Source organism: Eleutherodactylus coqui, chromosome 3 (assembly GCF_035609145.1).
Source record: "Eleutherodactylus coqui strain aEleCoq1 chromosome 3, aEleCoq1.hap1, whole genome shotgun sequence".
In the NCBI taxonomy this organism is placed as follows: domain Eukaryota; kingdom Metazoa; phylum Chordata; class Amphibia; order Anura; family Eleutherodactylidae; genus Eleutherodactylus; species Eleutherodactylus coqui.
In genome coordinates, this window is record NC_089839.1 from 159,196,060 (window position 1) to 159,217,320 (window position 21,261).

The window sequence follows — 21,261 nt, forward strand, 5'->3', positions numbered from 1 at the left end:
GGGCCCCAGCTCGGTGGTGGTATCTGCGGAGGTGTATGCTTCCTCCACTAAAGCACCCTCCTCCTCCTCCGCAACCTCTGTCTCGCAATCAAGATGTGTTAGCAGCAGCATGTCGCCAGCAGTCGGTGTCGCGCGGTGTGGCAGCACAGCGGTGGGCAAGCGTCAGCAGGCCGTGCTGAAACTACTCAGCTTAGGAGATAAGAGGCACACGGCCCACGAACTGCTGCAGGGTCTGACACAGCAGACCGACCGCTGGCTTGCGCCGCTGAGCCTCCAACCGGGCATGGTCGTGTGTGACAACGGCCGTAACCTGGTGGCGGCTCTGCAGCTCGGCAGCCTCACGCACGTGCCATGCCTGGCCCACGTCTTTAATTTGGTGGTTCAGCGCTTTCTGAAAAGCTACCCACGCTTGTCAGACCTGCTCGTAAAGGCGCGCCAGCTCTGCGCACATTTCCGCAAGTCCCACACGGATGCTGCCACCCTGCGCACCCTGCAACATCGCTTTAAGCTGCCAGTGCACCGACTGCTGTGCGACGTGCCCACACGGTGGAACTCTACGCTCCACATGTTGGCCAGGCTCTATGAACAGCGTAGAGCTATAGTCGAATTCCAACTCCAACATGGGCGGCGCAGTGGGAGTCAGCCTCCTCAATTCTTTTCAGAAGAGTGGGCCTGGTTGGCAGACATCTGCCATGTCCTTGGTAATTTTGAGGAGTCTACCCAGGTGGTGAGCGGCGATGCTGCAATCATTAGCGTCACCATTCCTCTGCTATGCATCTTGAGAAATTCCCTGCAAAGCATAAAGGCAGCTGCTTTGCGCTCGGAAACGGGGGCGGTGGAAGACAGTATGTCGCTGGATAGTCAGAGCACCCTCCTGTCTATTTCTCAGCGCGTAGAGGAGGAGCATGAGGAGGATGAGGAGGAGGGGGAAGAGACAGCTTGGCCCGCTGCTGATGGTACACCAGCTGATTGCCTGTCACCCTGTCAGCGTGTATGGCCTGAGGAGGAGGAGGAGGAGGAGGAGGATCCTGAAAGTGATCTTCCTAGTGAAGACAGCCATGTGTTGCGTACAGGTACCCTGGCATACATGGCTGACTTCATGTTAGGATGCCTTTCTCGTGACCCTCGCGTTGCACGCATTCTGGCCACAACGGATTACTGGGTGTACACACTGCTCGACCCACGCTATAAGGAGAACCTGCCCACTCTCATTCCCGAAGAGGAAAGGGGTTCGAGAGTGTTGCTATACCACAGGACCCTTGCGGACAAGCTGATGGTAAAATTCCCAGCCGACAGCGCTAGTGGCAGAAGGCGCAGTACCGAGGGCAAGGTAGCAGGGGAGGTGCGGAGATCGAGCAGCATGTACATCCCAGGCAGTGCAACAGTCTTTAAGGGCCTGGACAGCTTTATGGCTCCCCACCAAGACTGTGTCACCGCTCCCCAGTCAAGGCTGAGTCGGCGGGAGCACTGTAAAAGGATGGTGAGGGAGTACGTAGCCGGACACGTGGCCTGAACTAGCGCTGTATGCCCTGGAGGTGCTTGCTTGTCCTGCGGCTAGCGTCTTGTCGGAGAGGGTGTTTAGTGCGGCTGGGGGAATCATCACAGATAAGTGTACCCGCCTGTCAACCGACAGTGCCGACAGGCTAACACTCATCAAGATGAACAAAGCCTGGATTTCCCCAGACTTCTCTTCTCCACCAGCGGACAGCAGCGATACGTAAGCAATACATAGGCTGCACCCGTGGATGGAAGCTACGTTCTCTCTCACCATCCAAAACGGGGACATTTCTGCTTCATCAATATGTGTCTAATATTCCTCCTCCTCCTCCTGCTCCTCCTCCTGAAACCTCACGTAATCACGCTGAACGGGCAATTTTTCTTAGGGCCACAAGGCTCACTCATCTAATTTTTCGAAACAATTTTTATATGTTTCAATGCTCTTAAAAGCGTTGAAACTTTAACTTGAACCAATTTTTCGTTAAACTGGGCTGCCTCCAGGCCTAGTTACCACTTAAGCCACATTAACCAAAGCGATTAATGGGTTTCACCTGCCATCTTGGTTGGGCATGGCCAATGTTTACTGAGGTACATTAGTACTGTTGGTACACCAATTTTTTGGGGCCCTCACCTACAGTGTAATCATAGCAATTTGTATGTTCTTCGCCTGCACTCATGGTACAGAAGTGTGTGTGGGGTTGGCCTACACTTTAACTACATAAATGTAACTTGGGCCTTGGCTATACTAAGGCTACTGAAATGGAACTAAGACTGCGCTCCCACTATACTGCTGCTTCAGAATTGTTACTGGGGCCTGTCTTGAGTGCTACTATTGCTGACATGGAACGAAGACTGCGCTCCCGCTATACTGCTGCTTCGGAATTGTTACTGGGGCCTGTCTTGAGTGCTACTATTGCTGACATGGAACGAAGACTGCGCTCCCGCTATACTGCTGCTTCGGAATTGTTACTGGGGCCTGTCTTGAGTGCTACTATTGCTGACATGGAACGAAGACTGCGCTCCCGCTATACTGCTGCTTCGGAATTGTTACTGGGGCCTGTCTTGAGTGCTACTATTGCTGACATGGAACGAAGACTGCGCTCCTCCTATAATGCTGCTAGTGATATGTTAGTGGGGCCTGTCCTAATGCTACGGCTGAAATGTTACGAATTATGGGCTCTGCCTATACCGCTGCTAATGGTATGTCTCTGGGGTGTGGAAACAGAGGCTTCCCAAAGACATGATGGCGAGGCCATTTCCCACCAACGCGGTTACTGATAAGGTGCATATAACCACGGACACGTGGAGAGGACACGTAGTGCCTCAAAAACATCCCCCTCCTCCTCCAACAGGGAAAACATTCTTGGCAAATGCCTTTGCATTGGTTCGTCTGGTGGAAGTCCAAGAATTTCACCTTTACCGACACTACAAGAGAGCCCCCCCACCATCCCCCCGCCACGGCCCACTTAATCCTGGCCACATTCCGAAAACCAACAAAATAAAACCACGCTACTAGGTCCGCAGTCACCACCACATTACCACCAACGCGGTTACTGATAAGGTGCATATAACCACGGACACGTGGAGAGGACACGTAGTGCCTCAAAAACATCCCCCTCCTCCTCCAACAGGGAAAACATTCTTGGCAAATGCCTTTGCATTGGTTCATCTGGTGGCAGTCCAAGAATTTCACCTTTACCGACACTACAAGAGAGCCGCCCCACCATCCCCCCGCCACGGCCCACTTAATCCTGGCCACATTCCGAAAACCAACAAAATAAAACCGCGCTACTAGGTCCGCAGTCACCACCACATTACCACCAATGCGGTTACTGATAAGGTGCATATAACCACGGACACGTGGAGAGGACACGTAGTGCCTCAAAAACATCCCCCTCCTCCTCCAACAGGGAAAACATTCTTGGCAAATGCCTTTGCATTGGTTCGTCTGGTGGAAGTCCAGGAATTTCACCTTTACCGACACTACAAGAGAGCCCCCCCACCATCCCCCCGCCACGGCCCACTTAATCCTGGCCACATTCCGAAAACCAACAAAATAAAACCGCGCTACTAGGTCCGCAGTCACCACCACATTACCACCAACGCGGTTACTGATAAGGTGCATATAACCACGGACACGTGGAGAGGACACGTAGTGCCTCAAAAACATCCCCCTCCTCCTCCAACAATGAAAACATTCTTGGCAAATGCCTTTGCATTGGTTCGTCTGGTGGCAGTCCAAGAACTTCACCTTTACCGACACTACAAGAGAGCCCCCCCACCATCCCCCCGCCACGGCCCACTTAATCCTGGCCACATTCCGAAAACCAACAAAATAAAACCGCGCTACTAGGTCCGCAGTCACCACCACATTACCACCAACGCGGTTACTGATAAGGTGCATATAACCACGGACACGTGGAGAGGACACGTAGTGCCTCAAAAACATCCCCCGCCACGGCCAACTTAATCCTGGCCACATTCCGAAAACCAACAAAATACAACCGTGCTACTAGGTCCGCAGTCACCACCACATTACCACCAACGCGGTTACTGTTAAGGTACATATTACCAGTCTGACTGGGGCATGCAGACACCTTGACAGAATGAATAGTGTGTGGCACATAGGTTCCCCATTGCTATGCCCACGTGTGCAGCTCCTGATGGCGGTGGCACAGGATTATATTTCTCATTGCTTCTGTACAGCATTGTGGGCTATCGCCCCGCCCCTTTTAAAGAGGGTCGCTGCCTAGCCGTGCCAACCCTCTGCAGTGTGTGCCTGCGGTTCCTCCTCATGGCAGACGCACTTCTAAATAGACATGAGGGTGGTGTGGCATGAGGGCAGCTGAAGGCTGCGCAGGGACACTTTGGTGTGCGCTGTGGGGGGGGAGGGGGGGCGGTTGGTCAGCATGTAACCCAGGAGAAGTGGCAGCGGAGTGTCATCCAGGCAGTGATTGTGCTTTGTTGTAGCTAGTGTGGTGCTTAGCAAAGGTATGCCATGCTAATGAGGGCTTTTCAGAAGTAAAAGTTTTTGGGAGGGGGGGGGCCCACTCTTGCCGCTCTTGTGGCTTAATAGTGGGACCTGTGAACTTGAGATGCAGCCCAACATGTAGCCCCTCGCCTGCCCTATCCGTTGCTGTGTCGTTCCCATCACTTTGTTGAATTGCCCAGATTTTCACACATGAAAACCTTAGCGAGCATCGGCGAAATACAAAAATGCTCTGGTCGCCCATTGACTTCAATGGGGTTCGTTATTCGAAACGAACCCTTGAACATCGCGGGAAGTTCGTTTCGAATAACGAACACCCGAGCATTTTGGTGTTCGCTCATCTCTATTCATTACCTTTTATTTTTTTTAATAATTAGTAAAACATTTTTAAACTTCTTTTTTTTCTTTGCTTATTAGCCCCCAAAGGGGCCAAAAAATTGTAATGCTTTGATTGCTTCTGCAGTATGATGTAATGCCATAGCATTACATTATACTGTGTTTTGACAGGCATACTATCAAGTCTTGATAGGCATTCTGCTATGACAGCCCTGGGGCCTTTAACAAAGCCCCCGGCTGCCATGACACCCATACAGCAACCCATGATTTCATTGCGTGGGGGCCATACAGGACCCTGGAACATCGGTTGGGAAATTTAAATGCCGCTGTCAGAATTGACAGCGGCATTTAAAGGATTAACAGTTCCGATGAGCGGTGCAGCTTAACCCCTTGAGTGGCACGCCCGGAAATTTTCCGGGATGAGCTCCACTGCTCATAGTGACATAGCCCGGAAGATTTCCGGGCTATGTATCACTATGGGAGCTGCAGAGCACAATGCCACAAGCTGTGGCATTGTGCTCTGCCTGCACAGACCCACAGAGAACAAAGCAAGGGCTTTGAAAAACCAGCAGAAGATATTGCCGATATGTCGGCAACCTCCTGCTTTGTTTACAGGTTGCCATAGAGACCATCGGCTTGTCAGAAGCAAGCCGATGGTCTCTGTGGCTGGGAGAGCTTGGTGCTTGTCTGTCAGAGGACAGCTAGGTACCTGCTCTTACAGCAGAGATCAGAGAAAACCTCCGATCTCTGCTGTGTTAACCCTTTACATGCTGCAGTCTATGTGACTGCAGCATGTAAAGGGCTGTCACTGCAGCATGTAAAGGGCTGTCACCATCGGACCCCTGGAATGTGATCAGGGGTCCTGATGGGTCCCTGTGGAAGTCCCCTAAAGGGACAAAAAAAAAATTTAAAAAAAAAGGTAAAAAATTATTAAAAAAATAATAAAAACACTTGTCTCCCTTTACTTTGTAAAAAATACAATCACACATGTGGTATCCATGCGTCGTAATGACCCAGAGAAGGAAGTTAATACATTATTTAACCCCTTGATGACATGGCCCCTTTTTTTCTTTTTTTCCCCATTTCTTTTTTTCCTCCCCCTTGTTTAAAAAAATCACAACTTGTCCCGCAAAAAACAAGCCCTCATATGGCCATATCAATGGAAAAATGAAAAAGTTATGGCTCTTGAGACGCAACTGCAAAATTTGTTGAAATTCAATGATTAGACCATTTTAAAAAACCTGCCCTGGTGGGCACGACAGGGTGGTAGGAAACCCGCCACTCAAGGGGTTAATGGAGCTGTTGCGGGCGGGTGCCAGCTGTAAGAAACAGTCGGCACCCGGGTTGTATGGAGTGGCTGCTGGTGGAATATTTTTATATATATTCTTATAGACTTGGCAATAGTTCCTTTAGTATTTATGAGGCCTCGTTCACACGAGTGGGGTTTTAGCGCATTATGGGAGTGTGAAAAAAATTGCGTCTCTTAGAAAAAATGGTTTTCTATAGAAGCGTTACATGAATGGATTTTAGATGCGGAAAATACTCGCTTCTAACAAAAATAGAACATAAGACTGCAAAGCTCGCATCTAATGTCCGGGCTGCAATAAAGGATAGGACCTGACCTATCTTTGGTGCGTGATGCATGCGAGCTTCCATAGACTCCAGACTTGATAGATGGAAATCACCCTTTCAGGGGATTTTTGCACAAGCGATATGCAATTTTTTAGTATGGCTATTTGAGCGTTAAAACGATGCTCATGTGAACGAGGCCTTACAATGAGTGGGAATGTTTCTGCTATTCTGCAAGAAGTTCTCATACAGTATAGAGCAATAACTCCCTTTTGGGAGGTGATCCTGAATTGTGAAATACCTCAGAGAATTGCCTAAAGGCCTCGTTCAGATGAGCGCTGTTTTAGTGCATTAGAGGCGCGTGAAAAGACCGCTTCTATAAGAACCAATGGTTTCCTATAGAAGCGTTCACATGAAAGAATTTTAGGTGCGCTAAATACTCGCACCAATCAAAGATAGGACATGCGTGTACAAAGCTCGCATCTAAGGTTCGTGGTGTGAGAAAAGATAGGATCTGACCTATCTTAAGTGTGAGCTTTCCATAGACTCCTATGGGAGCTGGAAAACATGCACCACGCACCTCCGATCGTGTAACCGGGCTAATTAAAAAAATAAAATTAGTGCAGTATAGTCGCAATCTTTTCACGGGCCTATACCGCGCTAAACAGCGCTCGTGTGAACGAGGCCTAATATAGTATACAAGAGGAGAGTATCGTGCTTCAACAATTACCAGTAGTAATCACAGACATTAGTGATGCTCTTATACTTGAGTACCCCTCCCCTTCATCAGGAACTATACATCTAATTGTATAATAATTGGGACAGCCTGCTGGTCACATACCAACAATTCATAGCATTAAGTAATCCACTGTCCTTCGCTTATGAATAATCTTTAGGTTTTTCCTGTTTAAGTTTATATTACACAAACGTTTTATACCGATGACAAATAACAGCTTTTCAGTATTAAAATCCTATCCGCAGATATCACTAATAATAATAATAATTAAACAATCTCATCCTGTTAGAAAAACTTCCGCATGTGCAGAGTAACAACAAATAAATTTACTCGGTTTTCATGAGATACTACCACACTATGAACTGTCAGATGTAGTAAAATCCATTTTACTACATCTGACATTAAATTACAGATGACCGGCACTCAATAAATGGAAACATTGAGGTTAATGGAAAACATTCTCCTAAGGGCTCATGTCCACGGGCGGGTTTGAATTGCAGAATCCGCGTGGTGTACCCGTGACGATGATTCGCAGTTCAAGCCGCCTATAGACAATCATGGGTGCCCACAGCCTAATTAAAGCATGCAGATTTGTTTTGTGGACCTTCTGGTTCAATGGAAGCCATCCGATCTGCAGCACACCTGCAACTGTCACTGCAGGTGTGCTGCAGATCCCGGGGGAAAGCAGGAGAATTTTTTAAAAAATCTCCACTGCGCATGTGTGGGGGCATGCCAGCTGGTGCGCACCCACATCCACAGAGGAGAAGACGGATGACCCGCACTGCCATGCAAAGGATCCGGAATGGTAAGTAATATCCTCATGCTGCGGGCAGGGTGGAATTCAGCCTAAAGGCCGAATGCACACTGGCGGAAATTCCGTGGCGAGATTCTGCGTGGAATTTCCACTGTTGCACGCTGCCATAGCATTGTATTGGTTTATGCCATCTGATACAGACAGCCACGATTTTGATCGCGGAAAACTAACAAAATCGCGGCATGTCCTATTTCACTGGACTGCATTCCAGCCGTCACATCCGCAGAGCAAAGACACCGGACAGGTAAGCCACGGGTCATGGCAGGGCTAAGGGTCGCATCCTGCTGCAAGAATCTCACAGTCAGAATCCGACCCGGCTGTCTGCATTCGGCCTAATGATTGTGCTTGTAACAAAGTATCAAAGTGGGAAATCCTGTGAAAGAGCGACACCTGTTGACACAATTTCAGAATGCAGCCCCAGAGAAGTTAATGAAAGCATAAATCACAAACATTTGCTCACTATTATTATTAAAATAAAGAACACAGAGATGATGCAGGAACATTTGTCATCTATTCAAATACATATAGAATATATTTTGCGTACCAAAGGCAATACCGTAATTTTGGCAGGACGTATATTTTATGACCCGCCCCTAACATTACCTACGACTGCGTAAAAGAGAATGTGCTCTGTAATATGTTGCTATGGTCTGGGGAAGTTTTGGTCGTGAAACGTGTTACCCTACTTTTGCTTTTGGAACAAAGAACTTTTTATACTTATCTCTGAGTCCTCCTGGCCCGACGTCTGTGAAGGTCCCATTTCTAGTTAGCTAAACTATTTATGGTGTTCAGCCTGAATGTCATTCTCTTTAGTGCATTTGTGATAGAAAATTGGCATAAATGCATTGATTAATATGTCAATATGTAAACTCTTTGTAAAAAAAAAAATCAAGCACTTTAAAGTAGTTGTCATTTTGCTGCAAAACACAGCATGGAATTGCATCTCTGGCAGATATGCAAATGATTAGATGAACAGTCTTGCCACCTGAGGCCTTAAAAGTGGTTCCCACCTTGGTCTATAAAAACACTCTCAGAGGCTCCTTGTGTGTAGTGGATCTTTTTCTGCTTGTGTAGAGCTTGTTGATCACTAGACACCTCTATGGCACAATCAAAGCCCAATTAACATAGTTTGAGAGGGGCGCATTAATGGAATGCATAAAGCTACATGGTCATATTGACGAATTGCCCGCCACCAGAGCCATTCTGACCAGATTGTTAGGAGGTATTGGGACCAATGGATGTGTAAGGGCACACGTGTTGATCAGGCTCAGGACACCATCAACAGAGCTCCAGTAGAGAGAATAGTCTGAGCAGCTTCAACTGTTTCATTGTCTACCAGTCAGCGACAGGTAGCATCATTGTTACAGGCCCCTGTGTCTATCAGAACCACTTCAAAGTGCTTGACTGATGGACATTTGGTCTCACAGTGCCCATTACATTTACCACCTTTGACACCAGCCCACCGTCGCCTCCATTTACAGTGGTGTTATAAATGAAGAAACTAGACTGCTGGAGTGGATCTGAGTTGTCTTCAGCGGCAAATCCATGCTTAGTTTGGGCACTGATGATGGCCATGTGCATGTCTGGAGAACCATGGGTGAGCGCCTCAATCCTGCCTCTGTTGTGGAGCGGCACACTGCCCCATTGCTGGTTTGATGGTTTGGGGGGGCCATCGCTTACAGCAGTAAGTCACCCCTAGTAGTGATTCGAGGGACATTGACAGCTCAGCGATATGTTCAGGACATCCTGCAGCCACATGTGTTCCTCTCATGGCAACTTCCAAGAGACATTTTCCAGCAGGCCGCACACACAGGGGTGTCATTGAAATGCTCCCACAACATTGTTACACTTCTGTTGCCTGTTCAGTTGCCAGATTTATCAGCAATAGGACATGTATGGGACCATCAGGGATGACAAATACGACAGCCTATGAGTTTGCACGATCTAGAGGTTCAACTGCAGGATACCGTACGAAACCTGTATGCCTCCATGCTCGCCCATATCAAATCATGTATCCAAGCAAGAGGCGATACAACAGGGTACAAGAGCCTCCATGCTCGCCCGTATAACATCATGTATCCAAGCTAGAGGCAGTCCATGGGGTACTAGAGCCTCCATGCTCCCCGTATCACTTCTTGTATCCAAGCTAGAGGCAGTACAACAGGGTACTATAGCCTCCATGCTTGCCCACAGGACATCATGTATCCAAGCTAGAGGCAGTGCAACAAGGTACTAGAGCCCCCATGCTCTCCCGTATCACATCATGTATCAAAGCTAGAGGCGGTACAACAAGGTACTAGAGCCCCCATGCTCTCCCGTATCACATCATGTATCCAAGCTAGAGGCGGTACAACAAGGTACTAGAGCCCCCATGCTCTCCCGTATCACATCATGTATCCAAGCTAGAGGCGGTACAACAGGGTACTAGAGCCTCCAAAAACTTCTAGGTACTTGATTTTTTTTTGACAATGAGTGTATATTATGAACAAATCTCTGAAATTATTATTCATACTCATTAATTGAAAGCCCGGATGATTCTAAGTATAAGACTGGTTTCACACATTGCTTACTAGTTGCAGAACTTGTCCACACCAAAATTATACAATTATGTACAGTAATGTGTTAGTGAATAGTGTTTGTTCAAACATCATTCACTAACAGTTGAAAGAATCCCTTGTGAATTTGAGTCATGTTGCAGATTTTCCAATCCACAGCATGCTATTTATGTTGCAGATAATTCACTGTGGATTTCGTTCACTTCAGACTAGTTTTACACACAGCAGTAAATATCCGCAATATTTCCGTACAAAAATTTCTATGCGAAAATCTGGATGAAAATCTGCACATTATTTTATGCAGATTTTGGTGCAGATTTAGCTGTGGATTTCACTTACTACATTAAGGGCTTAAACAGATGAACGTGTTTTTCTCCCCTTAAGTGGCCGTGATAGTCACGGCCACATAACGGAACAAAACAAAACCACTGATTTCAATGGATTTCAATGGTGTCCTTTTCATTATCGGAATTCTCACCTGTTAAATGGAAGGGGCAAGAAAAAATAGGACTTGTCCTTCCTTTCCAGCAGATAGTATTACCTACGTGCGGAAAAAATAGGGCAGGACTTATCTTACCACAATTTGTTTCAAACTCCTGCGCGATGGCAAAGAATAGCCCTATATGTCACAAAAAACGCAACTAAAATAATTTTGGTAGCTAAAAGAAAAGAATATAGGGCAGTAAAACCCTAAAAAGTGCCTCGGGCTTAAGGTACCAAACAGCCTGGTCCTTAAGGGGTTAACACAAGAGAGGACACAAGATGCTTGCAAGAGGATCTGGATAAGTTGAGTAGGGCAGAAAAGTGGTAAACGAGGTTTAATACTGATAAATGTAAGGTTATGCACATGGACAGAGAAACCACTTGGTAACACTGACATGGAAAATTGCTGCCAAGGCAAATAGGATCATGGGGTGCATCAAAACAGGTCTAAGGGCACATGACAAGAACATTGTCCTTCCTCTTTACAAGTCACTGGTCAGACCGCACATGGAATATTGTGGACAGCTTTGGGCACCGGTACTCAAGAAGGATATATCAGAGCTTGAGCAGGTACATAGGCAGGCAACTAGAGTAATAAATGGAATGGGGGGACAACAATACTCATGGAAGTTATCAAAATTGGGATTATTTAGTTAGAAAAAATACGGCTGAAGGGTGACCTAATAACTATGCATAATATATTGAGGATAATACAAGGATCTCTCTCATGATCTATTTATACCCAGGACTATGACTGTAATAAGGAGGCATCCTCTAAATCTATAGGAAAGGTTTCATCACCAGCATAGAAGTGAGTTCTTTACTGTAAGAGCAGTGAGACTATGGAACTCTCTGCCTGAGGATGTGGTAATGACAAATTCGATAAGAGTACAAGAGGGGCCTGGACACCTTTCTTGAGCGATACAATATTACATGTTATAATCAGTAATTACGTCAGAGGGGTCGGTAATCTGATTATTCTGATTGCCAGATTGAAGTCTGGAAGGCAGTTTTTCCTTAAATGGGGAAAATTGGCTTCTACCTCTTTTTTTTTTTTTGCTCTTCCTCTGGATCAACATTAGGGAGTAATCAGCTGAACTGCATGGACATATGCCTTTTTTTGGCCTTATATGCTATGTTACTATGATGTCTTTGGCTCCTCACTTTTCCAGCAGTCTCTTTATATTTTCCTACACAAACTTGCTATCCTGCTGCTATCTCCAGTGCCTGTTGCTGCCCCCCTAGCCCTACTACCGTACCCCACAGTAACCTTATTAAATGTCCCCTCTTCACTTAATAATAGTGCCCCATAGTGCCCTTATTAAGTAATAATGCCGCTAATAATGTGCCTATTCAAAAAATAAAATACTCACCTAGCCCCTTTCCCACAATGAATGGAGCTCAGCCACTTTCTGCCTGTAGCATCTGTCATGCTGTAACGGGATCTCAGCGCAGAGATATAATGATGTAATCGCGCCTGTACCGGAGATCATCCCGGCATCTCACGACATCACGAAGAAGCTTGAAGCCTATAACAGATTCTGGCAGGGGAGCTAGTAGCTCTCTACTCCGCCATAGTATTCAACTGAATCTTGAGGATGCAGATGCTGTTAAAAGTGTCAGAAGCGTGGAGATTTCAGGGCTCTCGAAACACAGCAGTGTGCAGAGAGGCCTGTGTGCCATGTGAAGCTGCAAGACTATTGCCAGAAAGCATTTCTTAATAAAAGGAATAGAACCTCTTAAAGAAGTGCAGGTGTAGGAGCACATACAGGCACGTTGGGCCCTTCCTAAGGAAATGTTATGACAGTAAATGTACTTTTTTTATGTGATGTCTTTTTAAAAATGGTGGCTGCGAATATTGTAATGCCAGAAAGTAGCTCTGGTGAAGTATGACTAGTGGGAGTAACATAATTTGTAGCATGTAAACTGGGTTCTTGTGCAAATGGTGACATTGTGGAGGAGGATTGACTAAAAGGAGCGCAGAACCTGATATTACATGAGAAGCCAGAGTGCAATCATCTGCGCCAGTGAGCTGGTTGTTGCTGCCACAAAGTACAAGAGGTTCTGTCATTTGTAAGGTTTCACATGTTGTTCAGTACAGTTCATTTGAGCAAGAATCCCGCTTCAGTCTTCCTACCACCTTTCACCGAGAGAAACAAAGATAACAAATACAATTTTAGCAAATTTCCATCTGGTGACACTGACCGGCCAGTGGAACATGATGAGGCTCTGGAAGCTCCAGAGACCTTACACTAGTTGCACTGCCCTTATGGTGGTCCTGGAAGTAAGACCAATTCAGGACGCAATGTCTGGCTTTCCCATAATATAAAAATGAGGGACGATGCATTTGCAACAACCTTTACACTGCAAAAAGGGGAATCGGAGCATTGAATGTAAATGTGAGACCCCCAGATGGAGTCATGATTCATATCACAGGCCCCTATTATATGGTAAGTAAACCACCATTGTATTAGGCAGTCACTTACATGTTTCTAGTTATAACAGTTTGCCTCATATCCTAAGACCAGTCATGTTGTTTTCTTCAGGTATTGCAGTTAATGGGGAACTTATTGGAAACAAGAAAACAGACAATGTGATATCAAATGAAACTTACTTTGGAAGAATTGGGATTATAAACAGAGAGATGAAGATAAGGCTTGAGGTGACAACTGAAAAAATCACAGTCCTGAACCATAAAAACCAAAAGACGTTTTCATGGCAGAAAAGGGGCTCTATAAGTAAGGAAGGGTAAGAACTTTATAATGGTGTACTGTTCCTATGAGCTATTTGTAAACTGCAACCCCTTTTTGAGAATTAACCTGCCCCAATGATCAGGTGCTCAGTTTGGGTCTGGCCCCACAAAGTTGCCACCACTGGAGTGTATCTTCATTCCTGGGGTCTCCAATGCAAAATCAGTCCTGGTGCATCTTGTTTCCAATGGAGAAATGGGTGGAGACATGGGTTGGGTGACTTCAGCTATAGGGGAGGGGCAGGTGATGGCCACAGCTGTGGATTGGATGCTGTTAGCTCCCTTTCAGCCTCCCATCTGCACTCCTAGGGCAGCTGTAAGTATGTTCCCCTGCTCAGGCTATTGGGCCACTCTCACTACTTACCCGGGCAGAGTGCCATCTCTGCTCCCAAACACGCTGTCACTGTTTAGCCTCCCCTGTTGACACTGTCCTTGGCGTGCTGCTGTGTGTTCCCCTGGCAGACTCCCATCTCAGGCTATTGGCCGCTTTCACTGCTCACCCGGCGGAGTGCCATCTCTGCTTCTGAACACACTGTCACTGTTTAGCCTCCGGTTCCCCTGTGGACACTGTCCTCAGTGTGCTGCACAGCTGATGTATGTGCTGAAGTCCTCCGACCAACATGCAATCCTGCCCGGCTGTCCTGCTTGTAGCCACCATCGGCTGCAGGAGGACCAGCAGCTACGGACATCTCCTCCACACACGGGAGCCCCAAAGTACAGCAGGACGTCAGCCAATCCGGAGCTTGGGGGCGTTCCCTGTCACTCTGCAGGTCTCCACCCATATTTCTGGTGGAGACAAGATGCACCAGTACTTGCAAAATCATGTTTCTGCTAGAATGGTCAGGATATGTTGAATGTCTGTTCACTTCTATTTGCAGTTAGGTGGGGATGACTTCTTGCATCCTTTCACCTAATACAAGTTACTTGAAATGTAGACATTATTTGCACAAAAGCAGCACAAATTATGCCTGTCTCACATTTCAGGTGACTCTCAGACACATGCTGTAAGTAAATGGATCTAACAACCAGTTCACATAATACAGTCTGTATATATGATTTCTGTATTTATACTCTTCCAGGTTTAATCTGGTAGTCAACAAAAGAAGTAATGTGACCTTTTCATTTGGGGAAGGAGCAACATTTGTTATTATTCTGCATGAAGTTTGGAAAGGTCACCCTCTCCACAGGAGCTTCTTAGGTTTCTATACATTGGATGATCATACGTTTTCTGAAGGAGTCCATGGACTGCTAGGTAACATTTGCTTCTGTATTATAGATTTATAATCCTCAGTGCTGTAATGTAATCTACTGTTATGTGTCTTCTCATTCTTGAGAAAAATCACCATTAATGTTTTACTTTTCAAGGACAATTTTTTCATGGAATCGAATATGAGATTTCCAATGTTCACAAAACTGATAATCCTGACAAACCAGATGCAACAATGAAAGTGAAGAACAAGCTGCTGACAGTGACAAGGTAGGGAGCATACTGATATATAAGTATACTCAACTATATACTCAACTGTCAAGATCTACTGGTAGGTTAGCTCTGTTTAAGTGAGCGAGGCAGAGCTGCAGTATCAGGCACAGCCCATGAACAAGAACCGTGCTGTTACTAGTAAACAAGCAGACCCTTATCCTCATTCTGGACAGTTCATTTAAAGTGAAACTCTAAGCAATTTTTTGCAATTAGTAAAATGGACCTACTAGGATCACAGATCATACCAGGACCATGAATTGCACTCCGCCCGCACACCCCCAAATGAAAGTTTTCAAGATGCTTTGTGCACAATGAGGCTTATTTGCTAATACTGTCTAAAAGTTAGACACTGCAACCTTAGACTAGACAGTGTTAAAATTTGCCAGTTTCATCACTGTAGCTTTTCTGAACGATAAATCTGTCGGATTTTACGACAGTCAAGTCTAAAGCTTACACCACTTGTTAGTTAAAGGGGTTGTCCCGCGAAAGCAAGTGGGGTTCAGCACTTCTGTATGGCCATATTAATGCACTGTGTAATGTACATCGTGCATTAATTATGAGCCATACAGACGTTATTCACTTACCTGTTCCGTTGCTAGCGTCCCTGTCGCCATGGTGCCGTCTAATTTCAGCGTCTAATCGCCCGATTAGACGCGCTTGCGCAGTCCAGTCTTCTCCCTGGTGAATGGGGCCGCTCGTGCCGGAGAGCTGGTCCTCATAGCTCCGCCCCATCACGTGTGCCGATTCCAGCCAATCAGGAGGCTGGAATCGGCAATGGACCGCACAGAGCCCATGGTGCACCATGGGAGAAGACCCGCGGTGCATCGTGGGTGAAGATCCCGGCGGCCATCTTAGTAAGGTAAGGAAGAAGTCGCCGCAGCGCGGGGATTCGGGTAAGTACTAAACTTTTTTTTTTTAACACATGCATTGGGTTTGTCTCGCGCCGAACGGGGGACCTATTGAAAAAAAAAAAAAAACGTTTCGGCGCGGGACAACCCCTTTAACTTAGTTTATGCCAAAAATTGTGCCAAGATTGTGGCACAATTTGTGGTAGTTAGGCAGAGTTTAAGGCCACAACCTTTTTTGGACAAGTCAGGAAAAATTTGTACGAAAATCTCTAAAAACACATAGTAAATCTTGCGGAATTTGCTCTAAAAAACTGTTGTATTTTGAATATTAAATAAGCCCATTTACGCCCATAACTCAACAGAAAATTATAAAATGGCAGCATATTACTGAAAAGTACATTAGAAGTTGCCAATATGATGTCCCTTTTCTGACATCACTTCCTGCTGTACAGCTATTGGCTGAAACTGATTCTCTCAGACTTATTGCTCTGCACACTTACATTTTATTCCTCTGCTTTCTGGTCCAAATGCAGGAGGAAGCAGCTAAATTCTAGATTAGAGGTCTTAGTATTACCAGTGTCATGTGAAAAGTTCATGCAGGAGGCAAGCAGCGCAGGAAATATATCAGCTTCCATGAGCATAGTCGTTCCATTTTTCTAGTTATAAAAATTTGCCTAGTGTTTAATTGTAGGTATCTTTTAATTTTGACAACTGATCAATCACTTTCTTCAACATCTACATAGTTACATAGTTTTTATGGTCCACCTGATCATCTAATAATGGATATGGTGGCTTCTTGGCACTCCTTGACTTCAGATATTGAGATATTGGGGGGAGATAAGGATAAGAAATACAACTGCGCCATATTTTGTTCTCAGGAAGATAAGCCATTCTGGCAGCAACTTCCTTCTCTCTTTGTATTAAAAACAAACACACTTAGGCTGCCCGTCCACTGGCGTTGTGGGATCCCGCGGCGGATCTATGCCCGGGAGCCGGAGCCGGCAGACAGATCTTAGCTATCAGCTTATCTACCAGATAGGCTGACCGCGGAGAATCGTGGCAAAACGCAGCATGCTGTGAATTGCCGGCCGCTATGGAAAGCTTTAGATGGCGTGATTCACCGGCGATTTACTGCCAGCGGAATCACGCCCGTGAGCAGAAGCCAAGCAGAGTGTGTTTGTGTCTGAGGGTGTCAGACAAGATACTTGTTAGCTGAATAAGCCTTTAACCCCTTAGTGATCATCCATACGTGTCTTCATGTTCTGGGTGTCTGGGCTTGATTCTACAGGGCTGTGAAAACACGTTGGCCCTGTAGAATAAAGCTCCGGTGTTGGAGAGTGTGACAGCTCCCTGCTATTGGCTAAAAGTTTCTTTAAAAGTTTAAAAAGTTGAGGTTTCATCTTCCCTCATGGATTGGATTCCTGAGGGGAGATGAAACTTCCCACCTAAGGCTTCGTGATATCCCCCAATGATCTTGACTTTTCCCCGTCTTCATGCATAGAATCCCAGCAAATTCAAAATTTCTTTGCTCTCGGCTACCAAAGGTAGCCAAAAGCCTGGAGATGTCACTGCGGGCCGTGGGTCCACGTCATCGCTGTTATCCAATGGCTAATGCCGATCACATAAAAGTAAAAAAAAGTTTAAAAAGTAAAAGTTTCAGCTACTCTTATGTATCTGATCCATGAGGGGAAATGAAACTACTTACCTAAGTCTTCCAACAATGTCCCTCAACAGAATTATTATTCACAGACCCTTCCCTGGCTTCTGCGCATGTGCACACTGGCAAAATGGTAGAAGCGCTGTGGAATAAGTTGGTGCTATACAAATAAAGATTATTATTATAGATGCATGTGCAGAAGCCAGGAGGGGCTGGGAAATTTAAAATCTCCTTGCTCGCAGCTGCTAAAGGTAGCCGAGAACCTAGAGCAGTGACCGAAGGCCCCAATGAACACGCCCTGGTCACGTGATCACTGTAATCCAATGATATAGAAAAGTAGTGATCTACCTTATTCAGATTACTATCTATAATGCCTACATCATTTCTAAAACATCCCAGAGAACTCTCCGGCTCCGCGTCATCTGTTTGAGACCACCACACCTGAGCAAGCACTTTTTACACCCCATCTCTGCCACTAAGGTCAAGAAATACCCCCATAAAAAGTGTTTTGCGGCAAGCATGGGGGAAGGAGAGATACACAGTTTTATTGTCCCATGTGCCCAACCCAACCAGGGCTTTGTAATTACGTCTGTTTTGAAACATTCCACACAGTTTTATATTTTTACTTTTAGCTAAGATTTAGGAAATGACAAAAAGGGGGGAGGATTCTTTTTAGGGAGTCAATTTTTTTTCTGCACAAATGTGCAATATGGCATGTAAGTCATTCAGTTTTGCCCTGAGAGCCAACTGATGTTCCCTTCATTATTGGCCTACCCATGTGTCCAGTAAGCAAAAATTTAGGGTGCATCCCCCCTGTTTTTCCTGCTTGAAACAGAAAAAACTGTCATGAAAGTGAAATCATTGTGAGTTTTGAGGCCCGTTATGCATGAAGACATAAGATTAGTGCCACAATGGGTATGTTTCTGAACACAGAACAACATGGGTATCCATTTTGGGGTGTAAATTCTCGTTTTTATGTGCACTATAGAAAAAAACTGTCTTTATTAAAATGACATATTTGCAAATATATGACATTTTATTTTTTCTCCTCTAAACTGCATTAACTCCTGAAAAAAAACTGTGAGGTCAAAATACTCATGACACCCCTCAGTGAATGCATGTAGGAGTTGTATTTTTTTTTAACGGGGTATCTATCATTCTGACACCTATGAGCCTTTGGAATCTTGGCTTGGTCTAGGAAAACAAAATGTTCCTCAAAATTTGAATAATTAATGTTAAATTTGTACATTTCCTAAATGGTTCAAAAAAATAAAGTTTTTCAAATGTGCTTCCAGAATAACGTAAACAAATGGAAATATATATCTCACCAAAAAATTCTACAGTATTTTTGGTCATATTTGACATATTGCGAATGTGAATATTTATTTTTAATTTTCCCCTTCTGTGATATATTTATATTTAGTGTACGGACTCAAAAAATGTGAGGAGCCTTGACGATTGGCTTGTAAGCTCAAGTATTTTGGCCAAAATTCAACTGATACCTTGCATTTATTATGTATTATTCACATGCAGTGCGGCTTTTAAACACTGGGGAGCCCAGGGTGATAGTACCAATGTGGTTCACTTTGAAGTGCAGCACAGCCCGCAGAACTATTATGGCGTCATTAATAGTTTGCTAGTCTGCATGGTGCATTACATACACCAGAATGGTCTGACACTTTGTATCTACACTCTGCAAGAGTATACACCAAGCAGCCACCCCTTTCTATATTGAGAGGCTGTGTGAGTGGCTGTCTCATCGGTGTCCTCCACAGGTGTGAGTTGGCTCCCTGAATTTTGCAGTTTTGGCTGCCTGCATGTTGAGGTGGTGCACGTTTGCCCTCCTGTGTTAGTAAGTATATGGCTGTTTTTAGTGAATATTTGACATATTGCAGTTGAAACTGAAAAAATGTTAATTTTTTCAAAATTTTACCAATTTTGGTGCTTTTAATAAATATATACAAATTCTATCGGTCTTATTTTACCACCTAAATAAAGTACAATATGTGGCAAAAAAAACAATGCCAGAATTACTTGGAAATGCAAAACTTTTAGGGAGTTATTCTATATTAAATTGACACATGTCAGATTTACAAAATTTGGCCTGGTCATTAAGGCACAAACAGGCTTGGTCACTAAGGGCTTAACCGGCAGCTATCTTTTGTGCATGGTTACCCTAAGAAAGGAAAGAGAAGAGTGGCTTGGAGATAAAAAGTACATTCCACGAATCACATCTTCCTAAAAAAATCTTGTAAAACCTCTCTGCAAATAATACTGAGAGCTTTTAAGCATAAAGTACCCTTTTCTGGCGCCCGACACATAATGATACTTTTATTATTGTAGATCTCCATTGTTTACATAATTAGCTCTGAATATACAATTGTACTCTGGACTCAGTGTTCGGGAATTGGCAGATACTAAGTATGAATAAATAGTATTAGTATTTCTGCTTTCATACATATAATTTATTTTTCTACTTTTTTAGGGGTGTACAAAGAGACTACCGAAGAGATCCCAAGAATGGCATAAAAATTCCCTGCTGGTTTGTGCATTTCAATGGAGAAGGCTTAATTGATGGAACCCATACTGATTACATTGTACCTGATATTTTCAGTATTGCTTCTTAGAAGTGATTAACTGTCACAATCAATGTATTTCAGTACCCAGTTTTCTTCTAATTAATTGATGATATAGTGATATTTGCCCTTTTAAAGTGTCTCTACAGTTTTATTAAACTTTTGAATTTTAGTACAATCCGTGATTTGCTGAAAATCTGCAAGGACACCAGCTGTGTTTTAATTTTAAATGAAATGTGTTATCAATAAATCTTATGTTAACTGGTCACTATTGTTTCAACAAATGACAATGTGATAGCCAATCTGAAAATTAGCAAAATTGCAATTTATTTTATTTACCGAAACTTGTGTTTTCTGCCTGAAAAATCATTCCAAAGTTCTGACCACTACAGGTTTCCTTTCCTTCTAATATAGTGTCCACTGCCTGTTGTCAAGAGATGCTTGTCTCTAGTAACAGACTGATTACAGGAAGTGTGAGGTGGGGCTTAACTAGCATAACAGAGCTCTGTGTAATACATGCCTATTCATTCTGCTTTTCTCAGCTGCTACATTCTGTGCCTTGTGAATTAGTGTACTACCCCTTCCTTCCTCCTATTTCAGCTCTGTACACTACACTGATAAATTTTACTACAGCACTTTATAGTGCAATTACACTTTGGGTGTCTGTCTGCTTTTTTCCCCATTCAGTGAAGAGACGTGGGGTCTAGTATCAGGGCAGCACTCTCATTGGTCCAATGCAAGAGGCAACTAAGGGAAAGGAAGTGCCAGCATATACAGTCCTGGCAGACTTCTTAGGTCCTACTGATGACCTACTGAAAATGAGTGGGTGGATTATAACTGTGCGTCAGTTCTGGGAACTTTTCAGGAAAATAACAAAGATATATGTCCCAAATCATGTTACTACACAATCTGAAGCATAAGAGCAATAAGCTAATGTATTTATTTCAGCATTTAATGAAATGACAGGAATGC

General features: G+C 44.6%; 1 protein-coding gene across 1 annotated transcript in view; it reads left to right on the forward strand.

Annotated features, from left to right (window-relative positions):
• LOC136621171 (inter-alpha-trypsin inhibitor heavy chain H3-like) overlaps positions 1-20,676 on the forward strand; it is a 127,592-nt gene extending 106,916 nt beyond the window's left edge. Inside the window, exons 19-22 of the mRNA XM_066596445.1 lie at positions 13,526-13,727; positions 14,808-14,980; positions 15,094-15,205; positions 20,199-20,676. Of these exons, the coding sequence (XP_066452542.1) occupies positions 13,526-13,727; positions 14,808-14,980; positions 15,094-15,205; positions 20,199-20,340 (629 nt within the window). The 3' untranslated portion in view covers positions 20,341-20,676. The remainder of the gene's footprint in view (positions 1-13,525; positions 13,728-14,807; positions 14,981-15,093; positions 15,206-20,198) is intronic.
• The last annotated feature ends 585 nt before the right edge of the window (positions 20,677-21,261 follow it).